This window comes from Balaenoptera ricei, chromosome 8 (genome assembly GCF_028023285.1).
Source record: "Balaenoptera ricei isolate mBalRic1 chromosome 8, mBalRic1.hap2, whole genome shotgun sequence".
NCBI lineage: Eukaryota > Metazoa > Chordata > Mammalia > Artiodactyla > Balaenopteridae > Balaenoptera > Balaenoptera ricei.
The window spans coordinates 60,038,610-60,062,467 of record NC_082646.1 but is presented as its reverse complement, the minus strand read 5'-3'; the positions used below and the strand labels follow the sequence as shown (position 1 = coordinate 60,062,467).

The 23,858-nt window shown below is 51.2% G+C and overlaps 1 protein-coding gene across 5 annotated transcripts in view; it reads right to left on the bottom strand.

Moving 5' to 3' along the window:
• Window positions 1–23,858, bottom strand: part of ARRB1 (arrestin beta 1) — a 74,019-nt gene that overhangs the window by 11,178 nt on the left and 38,983 nt on the right. For 4 of the 5 annotated variants that reach the window (XM_059930795.1, XM_059930791.1, XM_059930793.1 and 1 more), the window contains exons 2-7: window positions 10,220–10,250; window positions 8,416–8,476; window positions 5,319–5,363; window positions 4,372–4,568; window positions 2,951–3,010; window positions 2,090–2,157 (exon numbers count right to left, since the gene is read on the bottom strand). In XM_059930795.1, the coding sequence (XP_059786778.1) occupies window positions 2,090–2,157; window positions 2,951–3,010; window positions 4,372–4,568; window positions 5,319–5,363; window positions 8,416–8,476; window positions 10,220–10,250 (462 nt within the window). Of the gene's footprint in view, window positions 1–2,089; window positions 2,158–2,950; window positions 3,011–4,371; window positions 4,569–5,318; window positions 5,364–8,415; window positions 8,477–10,219; window positions 10,251–13,554; window positions 13,793–23,858 lie in introns of those variants that run through there. The other variant, XM_059930794.1, reaches the window with a different exon arrangement.

Here is a 23,858-nt window from a genome sequence, read left to right as displayed (position 1 = left end):
CATGGTTTCCATGACCTTGGACTCCAGTCCAGACTGCAGAGTTTGGCATAGGGCCTTGTCACCATCTGGTCCCACTCCAACCTCCTCCATCCTGTCCCCAGCCTCCTCCACTTCCTCACTATCATTCTCGATGGTCTATCTAGTCCTATTTCTGAAGCTCTGCTTATACTGGGTCCCAGCCTATAACACTCTCTTCCAGCTTCTGCCCTCATTTGCTTCCTTCCTCAAGGCCCAGCCAAACACCTGCTCTACCAGGAAACTCCCTAGATCCGCCCACTCTGATCTTCTCCTGGTCTGAACTCCCACCACATCAGAGGCCAAACCATCCCATGGCAGCACTTTATGCGGATCTGTGTGTTGGTAGCCAGCGGGAGGCTAAGAAAGGGACTAGTGTTTCACTTCCTGCATCCCCGATGTCACCTAAGAGTGTGAGCTCTTTAAGGACAGAAGTTTTTGGCTAAATTGTTCACTACTGTATTCTCAGTATTTGTGACAGTGCCTGCTGCCATATAATAAATACCTGCTAAATATCTATTAAATAAAAATATACACAGGGGACAAGGGCCCCATGAAGAAACAGGGCTCAGAGAGGTGATGGAGTTCAGTGAGGAGGTGTGGATTCAGTCAGGGGGAGTAAAGAGGATAAAGACTCAGTGAGAGGATGGAGGCCCAGAGATGGGATGGGGCTCAATGAAGGTGATGGACTCAGGGAGGAAACAAGGACACGAAGATTTGGTGAGGGGATGGGGACTCAGTCAGGCAGTCTCCTGACTGTCAGGTGCGCTAGGTATCCCGGCATCCCTCTTTCTCAGATAAGCCACCTCCATTCCCTGAGCTGGATAGCCAGGGTTAAAGTCCTAGCTCTCCCCATACTAACTATATGACCTTGAGTAAATTAACCTCCGTGCCTCAGTCTCCTCATCTGTAAAATGGTGACAACAGCAGGACCCACTTCTTAGGGTTGCTGTGAGGATCGAATTAGTTCATACATGTCCATCACTTTGAACTGTGTCTGGTGTCTAATAAGCTCTTGATAAGTGATAGTTGCTATATCATTATTAGTAACTCCGGCGTGGACTTAAAATGTCCTATTGGTGGTTAGGTTGAGAGTGATGGCTCTCAATGCTGCCTCCTCTTCCCTGCTCTGGTTAGGCCACCTACCACAACCTACAACCCCCTTCCTTTCTCCTGATCTCAGGGCTTAAGAAGAAAAGGGGGACAGAGAAGCAAGGGAGAAGGATCCCATCTCCCCACACACATAAGCTGCCAGGCTGGAGCTGGAGATGTGCAATGCATCCTGTGACCACCAGGTGGCAAACTCAGCCCGCTCCCTAAGAGGCTGCAGCGCCCTCAGGAAGCAGGGTGCATCAGAGCTGGGGGCTGAGGCCAGCCTCGCCAGGAGCCAGAGCAGAGCCCGACCCCAGCAGGGGCAGGTGTGAGCGCGGGGCTGGGCAGCTCACCCCAGAAGTCAGGGCCAGCTATTTCTGGCTGCTAGCTTGGGCTCTCTGTCTGCCCAGGGCTGTGTCTCTCCAGGAAAATGCTTCCCCTCTCTGACATATGGCTGACCTCCTCCCTCTGCCCTGGGTGGGTTCACGTTCTCCCCTTCCCTGCCTTGTTTAGAAGCCTCCATTGACACCCCCCTAACCCGCCGCCACAACCTCCTGCTGATGGCCTCCCAGGAGAACTGGGGGATGGGGGTCCAAGCTGGTGGGAAACATCTTGCTCACTGTTTAAAACAATCTGATTTTCGTTTTTCGTTTTTTTTCCAAAACAAAATTAAAGGACACGCCGTCTGGAGAGGAAGAGATTAGAGGCAGGGAGATAAGGGAAGCGGGTACAGTGGTGCAAAGGGAAAAGCGCTGAGGCCTGAGCCAAGGCAACTGAGCCACCTCCCCCAGGAAGCCCTCACAACCTGCCAGCCTTCCCGAGTGCCCTTTGCAGAGCTCCCAAGGCTGGAACGTGAGGCCCCTCCTCGCACACTTCCAGGCATTGTGACTTCTGTCTTCTTCGGACTTCGGCCCATCCTGTCTCCCTCCCTCTGCCAGCAGGCAGCCCACGCCCAGGCAGGCGGAAGCTGCACCCTTCTCACCGCTTGTGGATCTTCTCCTCCAGGTTCTCGGCGCAGAAGGCTTTCACTTCATAGTCCACACCGCAGGCCTGTGGGGAAGGGTCACTGACCGCAGAGCCTTGGAGAGGACCGGCTCCCGTGAGCACAGCCTGCCCACCCTCTCATTTAATGAGGCCGCTGGATGGGAACACCACGTTCCCACGGCCTGACCCCCCTCGTGTGACTCGGAGCCCTGCGCTCAGCCAGCGGCGGGGCTGCCTCCCCCATCCGACCTTCCCGCAGAGCTGCTCCCTGACCGGGCTCCGGTCCAGACTCCTGCCTGTCTGGGGGGCTGTCCTCATCACTCAGTGAGGCAGCCACCCAGAAACAACAACAGGCACCTCAGCAGCCCTGTTTAGAGAGCTCCCCCCGACCTCCGGTGCACAGACCCTGCACTGGGCGTGCCCCTGCAGCGTCTCACTCCACCCTCTCGACCACACGACGAGGCACATCCTACCACCTCCATTTCACAGATGAGGAAACAGGCTCAGAGATCTGAGGCCTGGGCCACTCATGGTGTCACTCCTCTCTGAGCCTCAGTTTCCCCACCTGTGAAACAGTGATGACTGCACCTCCACACAGGGTTGTGAAGCCAGCTGGTTTTCCAGAGAACATTCTGCAGACAACACCGAGGCCAGTGAGAGTGACCCTGGGCACATAACTGAGTGATCCCATATCTGCTGCCCTGTCTGAAAAGACTGCTTATCTGAGGTGGGATCAGCCTGGCCTAGCAGCAAGGAGGCTTCTACAGGGAGGGTTCCAGCGCCCTCCCAGAGAGAAAGCCAGGGAACTGGAGACACAGTGTCCTGGACCCAGAGAGATGCTCCCTTGGGGGTGACCCACCTTCCCTGTGTCTTCAGGCCCCGGCTGCAACGTCACAGAGCATGGGAGGTTCGGAGGGATCTGTTAAGAGGACGGACAGACCTGTCACATTCACCACTGACCCCTCTGTGTCTCCCACCCCAGGCACCCATACACACATTCATCAGACCAGGGGACCCTGAGGACAGGCCATGTCCCTGCCATCAGACTAGGGAATTCAGGGGACAGACCACGTTTCCCCCATCAGACCATGCCAAGCCACGCCCCATGTTAGACCAGAGGCCCCTTCAGTAAAGCCAAGGATTTCAGTGTTTTTCTTTATCTAAGGGTTTAACCCAGCACAGTCCCCACAGAACAAGAGTTGAAAAGGTCTTTCCATGATGTTCCCACTGTGGTAGGCAGAATAATGGCCCCCCAAAGATGTCCACATCCTAATCTCCAAAACCTGTGATAATGTTACCTTAAGTGGCAAAAGGAACTTTACAGTGTGATTCAGTTAAGGATCCTGAGATGGGGAGATTATCCTGGATTATCCAGATGGGCCTTATCACAGAGTCCTTAACAGTGAAAGCAGGAAGCAGAAAAGACAGCGTCAGAGTGATGGGGTTTGAGAAAGAATGGACCAGCCATTGCTGGCTTTGAAGATGGAGCAGAGGTAGGCTAGGGACCAAAGAGTGTGAGTGGTTTCCAGAAGCAGGAAAAGGGAAGGAAACAGTTTCCCTCCTAGAGCCTCCAGAAAGAATGCAGCCCTGCTGACACTTGATTTTAGCCCCGTGAGACCTGATTTTGATTTCTGACCTCCAGAACTGTAAGATAACACATTCGTGTTTTAATTAGCAGGTTTAATTACTACCGGGTTTGCAATGGTTCGTTATAGCAGCCACAAGAAGCTAATACATCTATAACAGAGAGGATGGCTCTGTATCCTCTCCCTTTCTCTGACCCTCACAGAAAGCCAGGGAATTTCACTGAATCACAGAATCAGAGTCTGAGAAACAGTTAATTTGAAAATCCAGAATCTTGGGGTCTTGGAGTGAAAAGATGGCCGAGCAGGGAAATCCACTACTTGCCATCCTCGTTTGTGAGCTGGGTTGAAGCAGTGCTAGTGGGCAGCCGGTCTGAGGGAGGAGACAGCCTTGTGGTGACCCAGGGGCCAGAAAGGGCTCCTTCTTTCTCTGCAGCAGCCCCCTCGACCCCCCTTTCTCCCACCAATGACCCGGACTCAGGAGGGTCTGGGGAGTAGCGCAGAGGTAAGGGTGATGCCCCTGGCAGTGGCCAGAGACACTTACCAGGCAACGTAAGTGCCAATGCCCTGGTCCCAGCGTACACTGGGAAACTGGGTGGCATGGAGCTGCTGCCCCAGCTGCCCCCATATGCCTGCCCAGAGGGCTTGCTAGAGGGATGCTTCTGGAATGGGGCCCCAGGGGCTGGCAGTCCCTGACCTCAAAGGTGAAAGGGTAGGCGTGCTCGCCCAGCTTCTTGATGAGGCGCTCCTGCAGCCGAGTCAGGGGCTTCTTGTCCTCAGGGGCTGGCGGGAAGGACTGCACGTTGGCCACAAACAGGTCCTTGCGAAAGGTCAGGCCCAGGACATCCAGGTCCTCCCGGCCGTAGCGGAAGGCGCAGGTCAGTGTCACATAGACTGTGGGAGCAGGGGGCACTAAGGAGGGGCCTGGGAGGGCAGCAAACACGCCCCCCAGAGCGTGAGCCGCAGCCCTGGGACTGGCCCCACTGGAGGCACGGGTCTGTCCCAGAGCTCCTGCGGGGAGGGCTGCGCTGCCCTTGGGATGGGGTGTCAGGTGCCTGGCCCCTGGGAGGAAGCGGGGCTGACTGCTGGATCGGTTCTGTTCTTCTCCACCCCCCACTGCAGCCCAGGGTATGTGTGGAGAGGGTCTGACAGGGTTGATAGGGGCTGGGAAGGAGCACAGTGGGAAAGAGTAGTGGGAGGAGAAACAAGTGCTGGGTGGTGTCCGGAAGGCTCAGAGTCTTGTCCCACTCACCCTCCGCCTCCTGTCCTCCTGCTGACCTTAGACAATCCCTTGACCTCCCCAGGAATCAATCTTCTCTTCTGTACAATGAGACCCTGACTCCTGCTCTGTTTGCATCCCCAGCCTTGCAACAGTCATGATGGATTGATGTAAAAGGGCTCAGGGCATTAAAAGGTTCTCCCAAAATGGGCACAGGCAGGGCCGCCCCAGGCCAGGGGAGGCCAAGGCACCTGCTCTGACGTTGACTGCAGCTGTCGAGGGAAGTACCAGCGGGGAGGGGCAGGGACAGGCTTGTTGCCTCTCTTACTGCTGACGTTCTGCCTGCGAGTCAGGAAGGCCCTCGGCTGGAGGTCATGGAGGAAAAGGAGGCCCCTAACAGGCTGGGGGTAAGGGCCACAGCTCACCTCTCCTCTCCTTGAGATACTCAGGATCCACCAGGACCACACCATCTGGAGGAAGGACAGAGGGTGAGTAGACTTGACCGCTCCAACTTCTGAGCCCCAAACACCAAGTTAAATTTAAACTCAACCATTTGTCTGTCCAAAAGCATCATGAGCGAAATGAGGAGGCCAGCGCCCAGTGGATGGTACCACCACGTCCCCCCTTACGCACCCACCCAGGCTGGCCTGACAGACCCAGCTCATGACTTTGGGCAGGTTATTTAACTTCTGTTTCTTCATCTGTTAGTCAGAATAATAAGATGGGTCCAAAACCCCAATATCAGGTATACTCTGGAATTCAGAAGTTTTGAATTGTAGAAAGGCCATATGGTCCATCTTCCATATATTCTCTAACGTCTTCTGCCAGCTCTGGGGCAGCACCCCTTGTCAAACTCATTAATACCTCTGCAGGGAAACACGAATATTTTCACCAAGAGGCTCACTAAGGTATCAGTGGCCTCTCATCAGTTCAGGTCAGGTTTGCCACTAATTGAATTTTGTGTCAAACTCATGAACAGTTTGGGGCTTGCAGAGCTTTTGGATTTGGGATTAACAGATCCTGTAGTACGTACCTCATAGGGCTCCTGTGAGGACGAAATGAGTCAGTATGTGTAAAGTGTTAGACAGTGCCTGGCACATGTGACACCATGGAGAATGTCCCAAGGCCTGGCCTTGGGAGTACAGAGTCCAGCTGAAGACAAAGGATGTTTTCTCTGCCCAGACCCCAGGAGGCCAAAACGATCGGCTCAGGGATCACCCTGTCACCTGACCTCCCCAATCTAACCCACAGCCCCCCCACCCCACCCCACACTGACCCCCAGAGCTGACCCCTCAGAGGCCACATTAGAAAGTGAGTGCCCGGAGGGCTCCTGGTCCTCTCCCGGTGCTGGGCAGGTCCAAGGAACAGCTGGTCAGGGGGTGCCCACCCCGTGCCCAGAGCCTGACGTGCATCTTCTCTCCTTTTACCGTGGGGTTTCCTCTGGGCCTGGGCACCAGGGGCTGAGTGGAAATTCAATGCAGAGGGCATCCCAGCAAGGGCACTCCCCGAACCAGGGGTGTCAGGAAAGGCTCCCTGGGGGAGGCGGAGCGGGAGCCAGGTCTTAAGGGCAAGTAAAGGTCATCATTTAGGTGACCAAGGGGCAGCCCAAGGTGGGCAGTGGGAAGAGCATGGCTCTGAGACTTGGGAGAGCAGATCCCGGAGGCATAGGAGGAAGGAGGGCCGGGCTTGACTTTAAACGTCCTGTCTGTGAGGTCAGGGGGCTCGGACTTGCCCCTGAGTTTGCAGGGTAACCAGGGGTATAGTTAAACATCGGGAAGACATAATCAGCTCAACGTTGTGAGGGAACAAGATTTTTTCACTGTGGGTCATTTGAGCAACTCTGGACGATGCCCCAGCACTCTCTGGGATCTGCAGGGCCCAGCACAGGGCTTGGCATGAAGCAGGTGCTCTAGGAACACTTGTCAAACAGTTCTCAGGGTGCCTGTGTGTGTTACGGGAGCCAGATCCCTCCTGCCCCTCTCCCCAGTCCCCGTGACCCCGCTGCTATCCTTAAAGGCCAAGGGGCGTGAACAGCCCTGGCCTCAGACAGCCCGTAGGAAACTTTGCCTTGGAGCAGGCCACAGGCGAACACAGGGATGCTTGCTCCCTGCCTCCAAGTTCAGGGAGGAGATGGAAATGGCAGAGGGGGCAGTGAGCTTCAGAGGACACCAGACAGGGCTGGGGAGAAGAAGTGGGGTGGGATCGTGGTGCTCCAGGCCAGGAAGGGAGGGGCCTGGAGTAGAGCTGGACTCTGCAGCCCACAGCCTGCTCAGGGACCCCAGGCACTCCCCAGGTGTCCTTCCCTAACGTCGCAAAGGCCTTCCTCTCAGCGAGCTGAAACCTGCCACTCTGCTCTCTCTGCTCCCACCTGGGCTCTGGAACCACAAGTCACTCCTGCCCTCTTGGCCCCAGCAAAGCCCGCAAGGATGTGATGACAGGCCACGTTCTCTGTGAATTTTTCCCCAAGCAACACATCCTACTTTCTTCACCTGGACTTGGCCTCATGCAGTTTCCAGGGCCCATCCTCCCAACCTGTCACCTTCTTTGGCCTCACTCGGGTTTGTTCAAGTCCCTCTTTAATCATTTAACCTCTCTGGGCCTCACTGTGCACATTTGTAAAATAGGGGTCATCCTGGGCCTCCCTCCCTCAAACAGCTGTGGGAAGAGGCAATGAGATTGAGGTTCCTTAAGGAGAGCTTTGGTTCTTAGAATCCTAACTGGGGGTGATTCTGCCCCACGAGGGGATATTGGCAAGGTCTAACAACATTTTTGATTGTCATACTGGGATGGGGGGACTGCTGGTGTCTAAAGGGTAGAGGCCAGGAAGGCTGATAAGCATCCTTCAGCAGAGAGGATGGCCCCCGCCAGCAAAGAATTATCCAATCCAAAATGTCAAGAGTGCGGAGGTTGAGAAACCCTGAACAAGAAAAAGTCCTTGGAAGGTGCCTTCAGCCACAGCCCAACCTCCGGTAAGAACCCCATGTCAGCGAGGACAGCCTCCATTTCACAAGCCCCTAGGTTTTCCTTCCACCTCCCACCCTTTGCCATTAGGAGGGAGCAGAACAAAGGTTCTGCGAAGCCAGACTGCCTGGGTTTGAATCCAGGCTCCTCGATCTACTAGCTCTGTGACCTGGAGGAAGTCACGTAACCTCCCGGTGCCCTGTTCTCCTCGGTAAAGCAGGGATGGTAATAACAGTAGTTACCCTCAGTGTTGGGTGCATAAGGCGGCTCACGATAAGTGGTGGCTGTTGTCATCCTCCTCCTCCTCCTCCTCATCAGGACACCTGCCCTGCTTCTTACCTCCATCCTTCCCACAATTTCCTCTCACAGGCCCCTCAGTAGAAGAGGAAAGTAGCTGCTTGGTACGCGTCTGCTGACTGAACACACGTCCTCTTCTTGGCACCAGGCCCCTCTGGAGACCTGAAGGCTATTCCTGGGCAGCTTCAACACGCTCTTCTCTGGAAGGAGCCAGGCCAGCCCTGCCTCCCCCCTCCCCTCCCTCTCTGGCCTCCAGGGACTCACCCACGGGGTCCACGAGGTCGATGTGGTCCACAAAGTCCCGCTTTCCCAGATAGACGGTGAGCTGGGGAGGAGAGGCACAGAGGGTGTTAGCAGCTGTGGGCCCCCACCCTGGAGGAAACCCTGGGAGCTGCCCCTGAAACCCCTGGACCCAACCCTAGCCCTCATCAAAATCCTAACTGGACTTGGACCTGAGCCCCAGTCTTAATACTAACAAGCCCTTGTATAATTTTTAAAGCACCCGTTCAATCCCAAAACCCTGTGAAGAAGTTGTTATTGTTCCCATTTTGCAGATGAGGACACTGAGGCCTGCAGGGATCTTCATGCCAAGCACCACTGAGGGTGGAGTGGCAGCAGCAAAGGAGTCTGCTGAGAGGGGGTGCTGGGCGCATCTCTGAGAGGACGGGGGGACCCAGAGCAGGGCCAGCGGCGCCGAGAGGGCGCTCTGAACACCGAGCTCAGTGCCCTCCACTGCTCCCGGCCTCTGTGCAGCCTGCAGAGATCCACTCGAAGGAGGACTTGTTTTCCGAGGCACTGAGTGCCCCACTCGGTAACCAGTCTTCAGGGAAGAACCCCAGAGCTAGAATCCAGAGTGTCATCCTGGCTGCTTCCTACTCCTCCACAATCCCTAAATCCTGACGAGTCCCCCTCCATCAGATTTCTCCATCCTCACAGCCACCCTTGGCTGGACTACACACCAGCCCCTCGATGGTCTGCTGCCTGGAGCCTCCCATTCTTCGGACCTTTCTCCCCTCCTTAGCCACACTGGTCATCTTAAAATGCAAATCTAACCATGGTAGTCTGGTCTGAAACCCTCTAATGGTTCCTCAGTGCCCAGAGGTAAAATGACAAATGAGTTTCATTCCAAATGCCAACTCTGATTGATTGGTAGGGGCTGCCTGGGGCCCTGGGTTGAGAAGAATCCAAGATGGAATATGGGCTCAGCAGGAAAGGGTGAACAGTGATTGGTGATGTCTGCTGTGGGCTCAGAAGGGAGACGTGGGTGCACGTCTGCCAGCCCAGGCCAGGAGTCCAAGCTCCTAAGCCCGGCCACCTCCCCCTCTCAGCTCCCGCTCCCTCTGCCTCCCTCTTGGCACCCAGACTCCCTACAACTTATGTTCATGCCTTGCATGCCCTTTTCCACCCTGCCTTGCCTGGGAATGCATCTTTCCTCACGGAAGCCATCCCTGACCACCCAGGCTGGGTCTGCAGCTATACTTGCCACTTTATATTGAAATTACCAGTTTTTGTGTCTACCTCCCGCATCTGGCTGTGAGGGGCATAGGCGGTGCCTTATTTGTCTCAGTACACCCTACCCCGATTCCCACTGGCTCAGCCTATACCTGACATAGAGTGATGTCAGTAATTTGTGCTGAACTGAGAGGAAAGCAGGATGGAGCCTGGGGCCGTATTAAGAAAGAGAACAGGGCAGGCACTGGGAGCTGCCCCGGATAACAGGGTTCAGTAGAGAGGCTCCAGGGGCCGCTCATGCCGGAGGACTCAGCTCCCCTGAGGCCCTTGGCACTTGCTCTAATTATTGCACTCACAGTGCAGCCTCTCCGTCATAGGCCGTGCCTCCCCACACCCGGGCAGGGGCTCCCTAAAGTCCAGGAGAGTTGTATTGCCCCCCTGAGACAGAAAGTTTGCTGACAGGGCCCCTCTCCTTGTAGTCGAGAGCTCCGAAGGACAGGGCTGTGTCTCTCCCTCAGACAGGGTGTGCAGGTCCTTCGCGGCAGTAAAGATGCCCGAAGAGAGGATGAGAGTTTGAGGACAGAGAGGAGCCGGGGTGCGGCTGCTACAGACTCACCTTTCCATTGGGGCTCGCCTTCTTGAACACCCTGGGGAGAGAAAGAGCGGGAAGTCCAGGTTAGCATATCCCGCCCAGGGGTAGGCTCCTGCAGGCCATCCCTCGGCAGGACCAGAACAAGGGGCCTGGAGTGATTTGCAGGCACCATCCAAGCGCTGGGAGCCGGAACAGTGCCTGGTATGATCAGATCTCACTGTCTTCCACTGCCACCCCCACCTGAGACGCCATGCTTGCCTTTATAGCTCCCCTGGGCTCCCTTGACAGCCCCCTCAGTCTGTTCCTCACCCAGCAGGCGGAGGGAGTCTTCCAAGATAGGTCAGACCTTGCCACTCATTTGCTCAAAGTCCTCCCAGCTCACGCAGAGGCACGGCCTTGTGTGTGTGGTTTGCCCTCCCCCTTTACCTCCCAGCTTCACCTCCCCCTACTCTCCCCCATCCTCCAGCCGCAAGCCTGCTTGCCTTTCCTCCAACACACCAGGGTGGTCCCTGCCTCAACAGTCCCTTCCCTGGGACGTTCTCCCCGCACAGATCCGCTTGCCCGCTTTATACGATGAAGCTTCACCCTGTGCCTACCCAGCGTTCCCAGTCTTCTCACTGTACTCTCCCTTTTTCCACAGCACTCACCACTTCCTAACCCACTACATAACTGACTCTCGGATTACATTTATGCCTGTCTACTCTGCTAACGTCATCTCCACGAGGGCAGGGATCTTTGTCTCTCTCGTCCACTGATGCGTCCCAAGCACCTAGGACGGCACATCTAGCAGGTGTTTAACAAATCTGTGTTAATGAATGGTAGGCAGCCAGCACTTAATAAATATTAGTTGAGGGCTTCCCTGGTGGCGCAGTGGTTGAGAATCTGCCTGCCAATGCAGGGGACACGGGTTCGAGCCCTGGTCTGGGAAGATTCCACATGCCACGGAGCAACTGGGCCCGTGAGCCACAATTACTGAGCCTGCGCGTCTGGAGCCTGTGCTCCGCAACAAGAGAGGCCGCGATGGTGAGAGGCCCGCGCACCGCGATGAAGAGTGGTCCCCACTTGCCGCAACTAGAGAAAGCCCTCGCACAGAAACGAAGACTCAACACAGTCATAAATAAATAAATAAATAAATAAAAGACCGTGAATTTCTTTAAAAAAAAAAAAAAAATTAGTTGAGAGGGTGAATGAATGAATAAGTGAAGGAATCAACTGAGGAACTGAGGGGAGGGAAGGGAGGGGATGTGTCCATGGCCACACAGCAGAGCACGGATGCGGGGTCAGGCAGAGGCATGGTCCCTGACTCCCGTAAAATGCTCCCTCTGCCTTCCAGAGCACACCCTGGTCCCCAGCAGCTCCTCCTGCTGTCTCCCTGCAGCTGGTCTGGGAGCCTGAGGCCCCTCACCTATCCCCCATCATCCAGCCCCAGAACTGCTCAGAGCAATGTTGGGAGGGACAGAAGAAAGGTAGAGACGGAGACCCAGAGGCAGAGAAGGTATTGGAGGAGGGAGGGTAGGGAGGGAGGGAGAGGAGAGGGATGCTGGCCCTGGAGATGTGACAATAAAGGATGGAATGAGAGATGATAAAACAAACAAACAAGAGAGGGAGAGAGAGACAGTCACAAACAGAGAGAGATGGAGCAGACACAGAGCAACAGAGCAGACCTGCATGCGCGGAGAGCGATACAGGCAGCCCAAATCCTGGAGGGGCAGGAGGTCCAGCAGGCATCCAGGGCAAAGCGGGGTGAGGCCCACAGTGTCCCAGCGACAGCAGGTCCTCCCAGGAGGGGAGTGGGGTGGTGGTTCTGTGCTGCCTCCGTAGCACACCCCATCACTCCCACCCCTTACTTTTGGGGCCCAAGGGACCACTGATGGGTCTGAGCTTAGCTAGCAAATAATAGCCTAGCACATCCCTCCCCCACCTCCCCTAGGAGTTCTGGGTTTTTCTCCTCCTCATAAATATTTATCAGTGTTTAGAGTGTGAAGATGCCACAGTCAGCTGGGGTATAATAATTGCTAAAGTGAGAAAAAAATGCAGATCACACAATTTGAACTAGCAGCTCCCAAGCTAAGGCTGGACCTGCAGAGGAGACCAGAGAAGTGACAGGCCACAGAGATCCCAGCTGCTTCCAGAAACCTCAATCCACCCCTCAGGAGCCCCGGGTCTGATGGAAAGGAGAGGCCACAAATGCCTGAGGCCATCCCAGTGACCCCTGAGAGGGACTAGTGGCACCCTGGCCACAGGAAGCTGGTGCGGGGGGCCAGCTGGGAGTAGTGATAGTCAGAGAGAGAGGGAGGGAGGGAAGGAAGTAAGAAGCAACTAACATTTTTAAAAAGTAGGAACTAGCATTTGTTGAGTGCCCAAATAATTATTTCTCATAACAGCACCGTGAAATGAGCATTATAACCCTCATTTTACAGATAATGAACTCGAGGTTCAAAGAGATGTAGTAATGTTCCCAGAAACATACAGCAAGCAAGGGGCTAATAAGTCAGAATTCAGACCCAGTTCTGTCCGTCTGCCTCCAGAGGCTGGTTATTTTCTGTCCAACCCTGCTGCTTTCCTAAAGCAGGTGTTTTCATCAACGTCAGGAATAACAGAAAAGAGGGGAAATGAGGACAGGAGTTGGGGGAAGAAATGAAAGGGTGAGGAAGGAGCGAGAAGGAGAGTAAGCGTGACGAGGGGCAGGAAGCACGGCCAGCCCAGCAGTGGGAGATGGCCCGCTGCTAACTCAACCAGCCGCCGGGCCACCTCCTCAGGAAGCTGGACGCTGATGGCTTCCTCAGACAACAACAACAGCTGCCGGCGCCCTCCAGGCTTGTATGCCCTCAGCATGTCTCAGTATTTTTCCCAGAACACTGTTGTTGATCCTTCCACAATCCCATTTCAGAGATGAGAAAACTGAGGCTCAAAGAGGTGAATTATGGCTGCCTGTCTCCAGAGTCCATGTCCTTTCCACTCTGTCCCACAGCCAAACGGTCCTTGAAACAACTCCACTGGCTTCCTGACCACAATGCTATCAGAAAAAAGGCCCCTGTAGGGGCGCTTCCAGTTCACCGGGACCCCCACTTGTGCAGGACCTCAGAGATGGCTTCTGCCTGTCCACTTTGAAGAGCAAGCACAAACACACAAAACTGAGGTAAAAGCCAAACTTCCAGACTGTGGGATGGCTGGGTTTAGTTCATCCCCAAGTCCTGTTTGTACCCCATAAGCCTGATCCTCAGAGCCAAAGCTGGGTCCCATGCAAGAAATACCGCTGGTGTTCTAGCTGATTAAGACCCTCTGGAGATGAGGAATAGAAACCCACCTAGCAGAGCTCAAGAAAAAGAGAGGGTATGATAAGGAGGCAAAAATCTCACGGGAAGGATATGCAGGCAGGACGCACGGGGGCTGGAGCCAGGAACGGGGAAGCCATCAGCCTCTCAGGCGGCTGCTCTCTCTCTCCACCTCTCTCCCTGGGGCTGCATGTTCTCCCGGCTGCACTGCTCTCTGTGCGGCTGCTACATTGTCTCTGTGGACCAACTCTCTGCTTACTCAGGGCTTTTCTGCCCCTCCATCATTTTGGCTTGCATGTGGCTCTCACTCCGACCCTATTTCTACTCAGCCTCTGCTCAGCTTCCCACGGTTAACTGGCTGAATGGCCCAATTCCAAATCCCCAGGAGAGGAATTTCATTGGTCAGTTTTGGTCAGGTGTCCGATGCCTGGGCCAATCAGCTAGGCTTAGGGTGTGTCATGTGGTCCATCAGGCATGGGCAGAGGAGGGTCTGTAGAGCAGTGTTTTTCAACCCAGGGGTCACAACCCATTAGTTGACAATGAAATCAACTTACAGAGTTGCCACCAGCACTTTGTTGTTGTTGTTTTTTAATGGAATAGAATGAAAGATACAAGCATTAGGTGCAGATGGCAAAGGTATAGTAGATACTACTATATTTACCAATATTCTGTTGCCCTCTAAGTCTGGGCATATGGGTGGATCAAATTTCTCCAGTCCTATGAAGTTAGTCATGCTCATGCAGCTTGCTCTGGCCAAGGAAACATGAGTAGAAGTGCCATATGTCACTTCCGGGCAGAAGCATTTAAGGGCTGGTGCATGATTCCCCATGCTGTTTATATTAGTCTTCTATGGAGGCTATAACAAAGGGTCACAAACTTAGTGGCTTAAAACAACATAAATGTATTATCTGGCAGTTCTGTAGTTCAGAAGTTCAAAATGTACCTCAGTAGGTTAAAATCAAGATGTTAGCAGGGTTGCGTTCCTTTCCAGAGGCTCTAGGGGTAAATCTGTTTCCTTGCCCTTTCCACCCACATTCCATGTCTCAAGGCCTCTTCCTCCATCTTCAAAGCCAGCAACAGCAGGTTGGGTTCTTATCACATTGCATCGCTCTGACCGCCTCTTCTGCCTCCCTCTTCCACTTTTAAAGACCTTTATGAATACATGTAGCTCCCTATTTTAAGATCAACTGATTTTAGGAAACTTAATTCCATCTGCAACTATAATTCCCCTTTGCCATGTGATATAACATATTCAAAGGTTCCACGGATTAAGATGTAGACATTGTTGGGGGGGGGCATTCTTCTGCCTACCACACCCTCTTTCCTCTATCACTGAAATCAGCAATGATCTGGATGGGAAAGCCTTCAGAGACCAAAATCCCAGGGCTCTCCTGCTAGATGATAGACATGTAGCATGAGAGAGAAAGAAAGCTCTTGAGCCACTGAGATTTGGGGGTTGTTTGTAACTGCAGCAGACCAGCTTCTCCTGGCTAACAGGAAAAGTAAATATTATTTAGTAAAATTTCATTTCAGATGAACTGAGTTACAATGTAAAATGAATATCATGCTGCAAATTTTTAACTGTTTCAAGTCCACTGTTCTAGAGAACATGCCTAAAACAAACATGCTGTATCAGTGTCTGTGCAGCCTGTTGGATCCTATTTTCTGATTCTGCTGCTTTTCTGTGTGCCACCAGTCCTCCCAATGTCCCTTTGTGCCTATAGGGAGAGGCCTATATCATGAGGGACCCAGAACAAAGTACCTTCCTAGATAGATTATCCAACAACCAAGAGTTTATAATTTTGTATAGTACAGCCAAACAATGGAATAATACTACATAGCATTGAAATTATGTTTGCATCTTTCATAACACAGGGAAATGCCTATGATAGAATATTAAGCAGAATAAATCAGGAATCAAAACAGTATGTTTGGCATAAGCTCAACTTTATACTCAATAAATACCCAAAAGAAAGAAGGAGAAGACAAGGTTGTTAATATGCCAATACTCCTCAAACTGATCTATGAATTCAATGCAATCCCTATCAAAAACCCCAGCTGGATTTTTTGCATTAATTGACAGGCTGATCATAAAATTCATATGGAAGTGTAATAGCCAAAACAATCTTGAAAAAAAAAAAAAAAGAACGAAGTTGGAGGACTCAGACTTCCCAAATTCAAAACTTACTACAAAGCTACAGTAATCAAGAATGTGTGATCCTGGCATAAAGACAGACATAGAGATCAATGGAACAAAATTGAGAGTCCAGAAATAAACCCATATATTTACGGTCAATTGATTTTTAACAAGGGAACCAAGACAAGTCTTTGGAAATAGTCTTTTCAGCAAATGAATCTTGGACAACTGGATATCCATATGCAAAAGAATTAAGTCAGACCCCCTCCACCTCACACCATATACAAAAATTAACTCAAAATGTACCAAAGATCTAAATGTAAGAGCTACAACTATAAAACTCTTAGAAGAAAACATAAGTGTGAATCTACATGACCTTGGATAAGGCAATGGTTTCTTAGATATGACACCAAGAGCACAGGCAACTAAAGGAAAAAGTAGATAAATTGTACTTTATCAAAATTAAAAACTTTGGAGCTTCAAAAGTCACTATCAGGCTTCCCTGGTGGCGCAGTGGTTGAGAATCTGCCTGCCAATGCAGGGGACACGGGTTCGAGCCCTGGTCTGGGAAGATCCCACATGCTGCGGAGCAGCTGGGCCCGTGAGCCACAATTACTGAGCCTGCGCATCTGGAGCCTGTGCTCCGCAACAAGAGAGGCCGCGATAGTGAGAGGCCCGCACACCGCGATGAAGAGTGGCCCCCGCTTGTCACAATTAGAGAAAGCCCTCGCACAGAAACGAAGACCCAACAGAGCCAAAAATAAATAAATAAATAAATAAATAAATAAATAAATAAATAAATAAAAAGTCACTATCAAGAAAGTAAAAAGACAATCCACAAAATGGAGCAAATATTTTCAAATCATGTATCTAATAAGAGCCTAGTATCCAGGATATATAAAGACCCTATTACGATTCAACAACAAACAGGCAAATAATTCAATTAAAAACAAGCAATGAATTTGAATAGCCATTTCTTCAAAGAAGATATACAACTGGCCAATAAGCACATGAAAAGATCACTAGTCATGGGGGAAATGCAAATTAAAGCCACAATGAGGGGAATTCCCTGGCCGTCCAGTGGTTTAGGACTCTGCTTTCACTGCCAAGGGCCTGGGTTCAATCCCTGGTCTGGGAACTAAGATCCCACAAGCCGATTGGTGTGGCAGGGCAGGGGGAGCCACAGTGAGATATTTCACACCCACTAGGATAGCTACAGTGAAAAAGAAGGACAGGGACTTCCCTGGTGGCGCAGTGGTTAAGAATCTGCCTGCCAATGCAGGGGACACGGGTTCGAGCCCTCATCCAGGAAGATCACACATGCCGCTGAGCAAATAAGCCCGTGCGCCACAACTACTGCGCGAGCCCGCGAGCCACAACTAGAGCCCGTGTGCCACAACTACTGAAGCCCGCGCACCTAGAGCCCGTGCTCCGCAACAAGAAAAGCCACCGCAATGAGAAGCCCGCGCGCCGCAATGAAGAGTAGCCCCCCTTGGCCCCAACTAGAGAAAGCCCGTGCACAGCAACGAAGATCCCACGCAGCCAAAAATAAACAAATAAGTAAATAAAATTAAAAAAGAAAAAGAAGAACAATAACAAGTGTTATCAAGGATGTGGAGAAACAGGAACCCTCATACATCGCTGGTGGTAATGTAAAGCAGTGCAGTCACTTTGGCAAACAGTCTGGCAGTCCCTCTAAACATCAAACATAGAGTTAACATATGACCCAGCAATTCCATTCCTAGGTAGATACCCAAGAGAACTGAAAACGATGTCCACACAAAAACTTGTACATAAATGTTCATAGTGGCATTATTCATAACAGCCACAAAAAGTGAAAAAAAATGTCCATCAATTGATGAATGTATTTTTTTAAATGTGGCATATACATTCAATGGAATATTATTCAACCATAAAATGGGATGAAGCACTGATTCATGCTACAACATGGATGAACCTTGAAAGTATTATATTAAGTGAAAGACGCCGGACACAAAAAGCCATATATTGTGTGATTCCATTTATATGAAATGTCCAGAATAGGCAACTACATAGAAACAGAAAGCAGATCAGTGGTTGCCAGGGGCTGGTGGGAGGGGGAAATGGGAAGTGATTGCTAATGGGGTGATGAAAATATTCTGGAATTAGATAGTGGTGATGGTTATACAACCTTGTGAAAATACTAAAAAACACTAAAACTGCTAATATTACGGTATGTAAATGATATCTCAGTTTTAAAAACTAAAACTAAAAACAACCCCAAAAAATGAATGAAAGGAAAGGAAATGTGCCTAAATGTTAACAGGGGTTGAAGGAAACTCCGTCCACCCACCCACTCATTCCTTTATATCCCTTATTTTTCCATGTTGTACAATGAGCACAAATTACTTCATAAAGACGCCAGGGCTTCCCTAACAAGGTATGTCTCAAGTCTTAGTGAAAAAAATATTGTAAGCACAGTAGAGAAAATATGGATCCTGTCATTCGGATCCTTTGATGCTAGAATCCCTGATACTGCAATTTCACAATCCAGCGTCCACGTCTCTGTGATTCCTCAGACCCTTCCCCAAGCCTGCTGTGTCACCTGCTAGAACTGCGTGCTGGGTCTTCTGCTCAGCACTCTTTCTCCAGGAAGCTTTCCCTGACTCCCCCCAAGTCTGGATTAGGTGCCCCCCAACTCCCACACCCAGTGTGTCTCCGTCACAACATTTCCCACACTTTGTAAAAGTCTGTTTACTCACCCTCTGCTTCTCTTTCATAACTTATATGAGAGTAGAGATCTTATTTGTATTTTTGACACTGGATCCCTGGGGCACAGCACGGTGCCTGGGCCACAGTAGGTGCTCAGTAAATAAAAACAGGTGGAATGCTGTTGAATGAATGCCCTAAGAGAGAATTAGTCAATAGTGAGGATGGATGAAGTTTAAAAAGATGGTGGGGATGGTCCTTTACTCTGGGTGAGTGGACTCCAGGGATTTCTTCTATCTATGCTTCTCTTCAGCTGTCAGGATCAATAGGCACTGGGCTTAGAAAATACTTCATAGGGGCGGGGTCCCAGCCACCATCAGGCTGAGCCAGGTATACAACTGATACACCCACACGGGCCTCTGCTCAGCTTTGACCAATGACTCTCCCATTTATCATTCACTTACCGAGTAAACATTCACACACTCCTACCACTGCCAGGCTCTGCAGGCACTAAGATGAATAATTCATAGTTCCTGCTGACAAAATCACGGTATAGCCAAGTGAGATAAACCCACCAACCACGTCGGTCACCGTGCATTAAGCTTTCCCTATAATCCAGGTGCTGTGCTAAGAACTTCACACACATTAAGATAGTATATTATGCCATCTAAACATTCCCATTTTTCAAAGGAGGAACCTGAGATTCAGAGACCCTGAATAACGTAGTCAAAGTCTCAAAGCCAGCATCAGAAAACTCATACAGGAGAGGAAGCCCATGAATGGGCCGCCTATGGGAAATCATTTAGCCAAACATGTCTTACTCAGCATCAGAAAACTCATCTTGTAGAGCTTATCCACAAATGCAGATTCACTACCAGTGAATTGAGAGAGCACTGGCAACAATTCAATCCTTTGTGAGCATCAGAAAATTCATGTTAGATAAAAATGCTATGAATACAGTGAATGTAGGGAGACCTTCAGATGTTAAGCTCAATCAACAACAGAAAACTCATCCAGGAGAGAAACCAGGTGCCAGTTACTGCTCTAAGTGTGCCATAAATATTTGTTTTTGATAAATATTGTGTCATTTGTTCCTCCAACAACATATGAGGAGGTACTACTATCCCACTTTCTCAGATGAGGAAACTGAGGCACAGAGAGTCTAAGTCATTTGCCCAAGGTCACACAGCTAGTAAGGTGCACAGCTTGATATTGGAACCCAGGCAGTCTAGCTGCAGGGATGACACTTTTCACCACTCACAATACTACCTTACAGGTAGGATTGTGTGGTTCTGTCTGAGGGGGTCAGGAAAGGCTTCAAGGGAGGAAGTAGCAACGAGGGGGATCTTGAAGAACACACAGAGGTGTGGAAGGGGTGACAGCACTGCAGGTGGGGGCCTCACAACTGAGTCCACTGTGCGTTTGGGAGACAGTCGGCAATCTGCAGTATGTCCCAAGTGCCTGGGAGGAGCACCAGGGAGGAGGATGGGCCAGAGAAGGTCCACTCACTTCCCTGATAGTCACGGAGCACCTCCATGCCCCAGGCCCTGGGCTAGGTATAAAGGGTCTCGAATGCCAGACTAAGGACCTCAGACCATATCCAGAAGGTAATGGGGAGCCATAGGTACTTAGAGGGAAGGAGAATGGCCAGGACTGTACCTTGGACGCAGAGATGCTGTCACCCCATACCTTTCCCCCATCCCTGCCTCTGATAGCAGTCATAGCTCAGCTGGGTAGGGTGGGGACCTGCAAGGGGGCATTCACCCTCAGGTACACCCGCCCTACATTCTGACCCACTTTCCTGGGTGTGAGAACAGCCATCAGGGAGCCGGGAGGTGTGAGGAGCAGGTAGCTGTGGCAGCAAAGAGGTTTCTAGAGCCCTTATGACACTCTCCCTGGTAGCAGAGTTATTTGTGTGCAGGCTTGTCTGCTCTGCCAGAACTGAACAGCCCTCCCTGTGTCAGAACATTGCCTGCCTGTTTACCCACCATTAGTGCACCTGCTTCTCGGGACAGCCCAGGACAGGGGGAGGAGGCAAGAAGACAGGAGATGTCACCCCTGTTTCACAGATTTGGGGGGCATGAGGGATCACAGTGCAGCCTGCTTTATTTCCCAGACAGAGAAATCAACACCCAAGGGAGAGAAGAATCTTGCACCCGGGCCAGGAAACTAAGGCCCAGAGAGACTCTGGGGTGTGTCCAGTCACAGACTGGGAGGAGAGCCCCAGGCTTCTGGTGCTCCTGTCACACCCCTGCTCAGAATCCTGCACGGCTTCCTTGGGCACAGGCCTGAGGGGTGAGGGGTGGTGGACGGGGGTCTGGCCAAGTCAAGCTCCAGGGCTCCGGACTCCTCACAGGCGTCTAGGCAGACAGCAATTGCTCCAGCCTCTTGTCCACATTCATGTGTTCACTTTTCTAGCCATGATCCATATATGTGAAGATTTCCAGGGGGTGCAGAGTGAGGGAGGAGGGGAGCCACCAGGTGGCCGCGGACAGAGGGGAGAGTTTCTTAAAGGAGCCTGGCCCATTTTCTAGTAACCCACGAAACTGGACATCTGAAATCGAAAGCTAATAATTTCACCAAGCAGGCTGGCAGCTGGATCCCAAAGAGCCCACAGACTGCACCTGAATGCTCTCCAGCCTTCTCGAGGGTTGAGAGGCAGGAAGGGAAGGGTGCTGGCAGAGGAAACAGTGCAGACGCTGAAGCAAGCAGACCCCGCCTGAGTCCTGTGTGACCTTGAGTTTTGCTTCCTCTCTGAGGCATACTTTCCATCATCTGGAAAGTGGGGTTGGTATCTACCCCATAGGTGAAGGCATATATAAAGGCTTGGTACCTAGTAGGGAATGATAGAGGGAAGCAGACGTCATTGGTACTGTAATTATTATTGCTATTATCCTCATTCCCTGAGCCAACACTCTGCCTTCCCTCCAGCGCCCAGGGGAGAGTTCTTGCCCAGCTGTCCCTCAGGTGGGAGGGGATGGTTATATTAACTCCATTGGAGACAAAAAAGTTTTTTTAGCTGTCTGTCTCTCTCTCAGTCTTGGGTAGAAAACAGCAGTTTATGATATTCTCTTCCTAGTTTAGACCCTCACATTCCAGAAATCTCCAGGGACATGCCCTGTTATTCCCTCTTTCTGTAATAGCCTTTCTATCGGTTCTCCCACTGCAATCCCTCCCATCCTTCCTTCCCAATGTCACCTCATCCAAGAAGCCTTCCCTGACTGCTTCAGCTTAAAGTGTCCTTGCCCTGACCCCTTCCTCCTTCCCTCTCTCCATCCATCTTTGCTACTCCCCTCCTTGCTTTTCTTCCTTTTTTTCCAATCTCTGGGCTTGACACTGTTCTTACCTCCAGAAGATAGAGACCCCTGTGCCCTGTCACCAGGACACCTGCACTCTGGAGCAGGGAGAGAGAGAGAGATACTCCACAAATAAACAAAACCCTCCCTCAGAAGCACAGCAGGAGGGTGGGATGATACGATGTATTATGTGCCCAGCTCAGCTTCAGGCACACAATAGCCACCCACACATACACTTCTCCCTTCCTCGCCTCTATCCTGCCCCATGTCCCCTCAGCATCCACACGAGCCTGCACATCTCTGCTCCCCAGTGGATGGCGTGGAGTGAAATACTGACAAGCTCCAGAGAGCAGGAACCCTGTCTTCCTTCAGTCATCTTCCTTGGTATATAGTGGGTGCTTAGTAAATATTTCAAATGAATGAATAAATGAATAAACAAGGGCCAAACCCTGAGCTTGAAGATGGGAAAAAATAGGACCTGGGCCAAGAGGCGAATCAGAGGCGGGCCGCCTGGCCGCCGGGATAAGACACGGGTGTGTGCAGCCTCAGCAGGAGCACGTTACACACAGGGCAGCCCCAGACACGCGGCAGCCATGGTTTTCCCAGTGGGAAGACTTTATTTAAAGTTTTACTTGCTTGGGGGTGTGTGTGTGTGTGTGTGTGTGTGTGTGTGTCTGTGTGTATGGTTTTTTTGTTTTTGTTTTTGCCAATTTGCACGTATAAACTTTTAGGGATACAGAAGAACATATAATAAAATAAGATATTAATTCAGAAGTGTTACTTTTTTCTCCATTGTCACATTTCATAAAATATCAGAACAGATCAGTAGGGCAGTGCATCTCCAACTTTGCTTCAACCACTCTGGGGACCAGTCAGGGGCTGAGAGCCCTCTGTGGTCAGGAGCTCTGTCCAGATTGAAAGGTATGGCCTAGGGTAGTGGCTCTTTCTTGAGAAAGAATTTTGGGGAGAAAAACCCATGTCTTAAATTTAGCTAGATACAGTGCCCATGTTGTGCTGGAGCTGGCTTGTACAGGCTCATAGAGCCGACTGTCACACTTGTAGGAATTTTGTGAGCTAGTTGTTAAACACAGCCATTGCCAATGGCTCTCTACTGGGGGTGAAATGGCTGTCTACTGGGGTAAATCAGCCCCCTGGGGGACATTTGGCAATGTCTAGAGACATTTGGGTGATCACGACTTGGGGGAGGGCTGCTACTGGCATCTAGTGGGCGGAGGTCACGGGTGCTGCCTGCACAATGTGTAGGCCAGCCCCCTCCCTGCTCCCAACAAAAAACCTCGAGCCCAAATGTTAACAGTGCTGATGGTGAGAAATCCTGATCCAAAATCACAATTAAATAAATTATATTAAAAACAAAGGGAGAGGGACTTCCCTGGTAGTGCAGTGGTTAAGAATCCGCCTGCCAATGCAGGGGACACGGGTTTGAGCCCTGGTCCGGGAAGATCCCACATACTGCGGAGCAACTAAGCCCATGCGCCACAACTACTGAGCCTGTGCTCTAGAGCCTGCGAGCCACAACTACTGAGCCCTAGTGCCACAGCTACTGAAGCCCACATGCCTAGATCTAGCCCGTGCTCTGCAAAAAGAGGCCACCGCAATGAAGAGTAGCCACCACTCGCCGCAACTAGAGAAAACCCTCATGCAGCAAAAAAGACCCAATGCAGCCAAAAATAAATAAATAAATAAATAAAATTTTTTTTAAAGTAAAAAAATAAAAACAAAGGGAGGGCTTCCCTGGTGGTGCAGTGGTTAAGAATCCGCCTGCCAATGCAGGGGACATGGGTTCAAGCCCTGGTCCGGGAAGATCCCACATACTGCGGAGCAACTAAGCCCATGCGCCACAACTACTGAGCCCTCACTCTAGAGCCCGCAAGCCACAACTACTGAACCCTGCGCCACAACTACTGAAGCCCATGTGCCTACAGCCCATGCTCCGCAACAAGAGAAGCCACCGCAATGAGAAGCCCATGCACCGCAGCGAAGAGTAGCCCCCGCTCGCCACAACTAGAGAAAGCCCATGCGCAGCAACGAAGACCCAACGCAGTCAAAAATAAAATAAATAAATAAATTTATTTAAAAAAAACTATCAACACTCATTTAAGAAAAACAAAGGGAATACATACTCAAAACTTATCACTTACTATTTTTTTACTAAATTTCACTATAAAGATGGTGCCCTACTGTGCATCTCTTCCCAACTCCATGTTCAATGACATGACGTTAGTAGGGTGAAATCCTCGGTGGAAGAA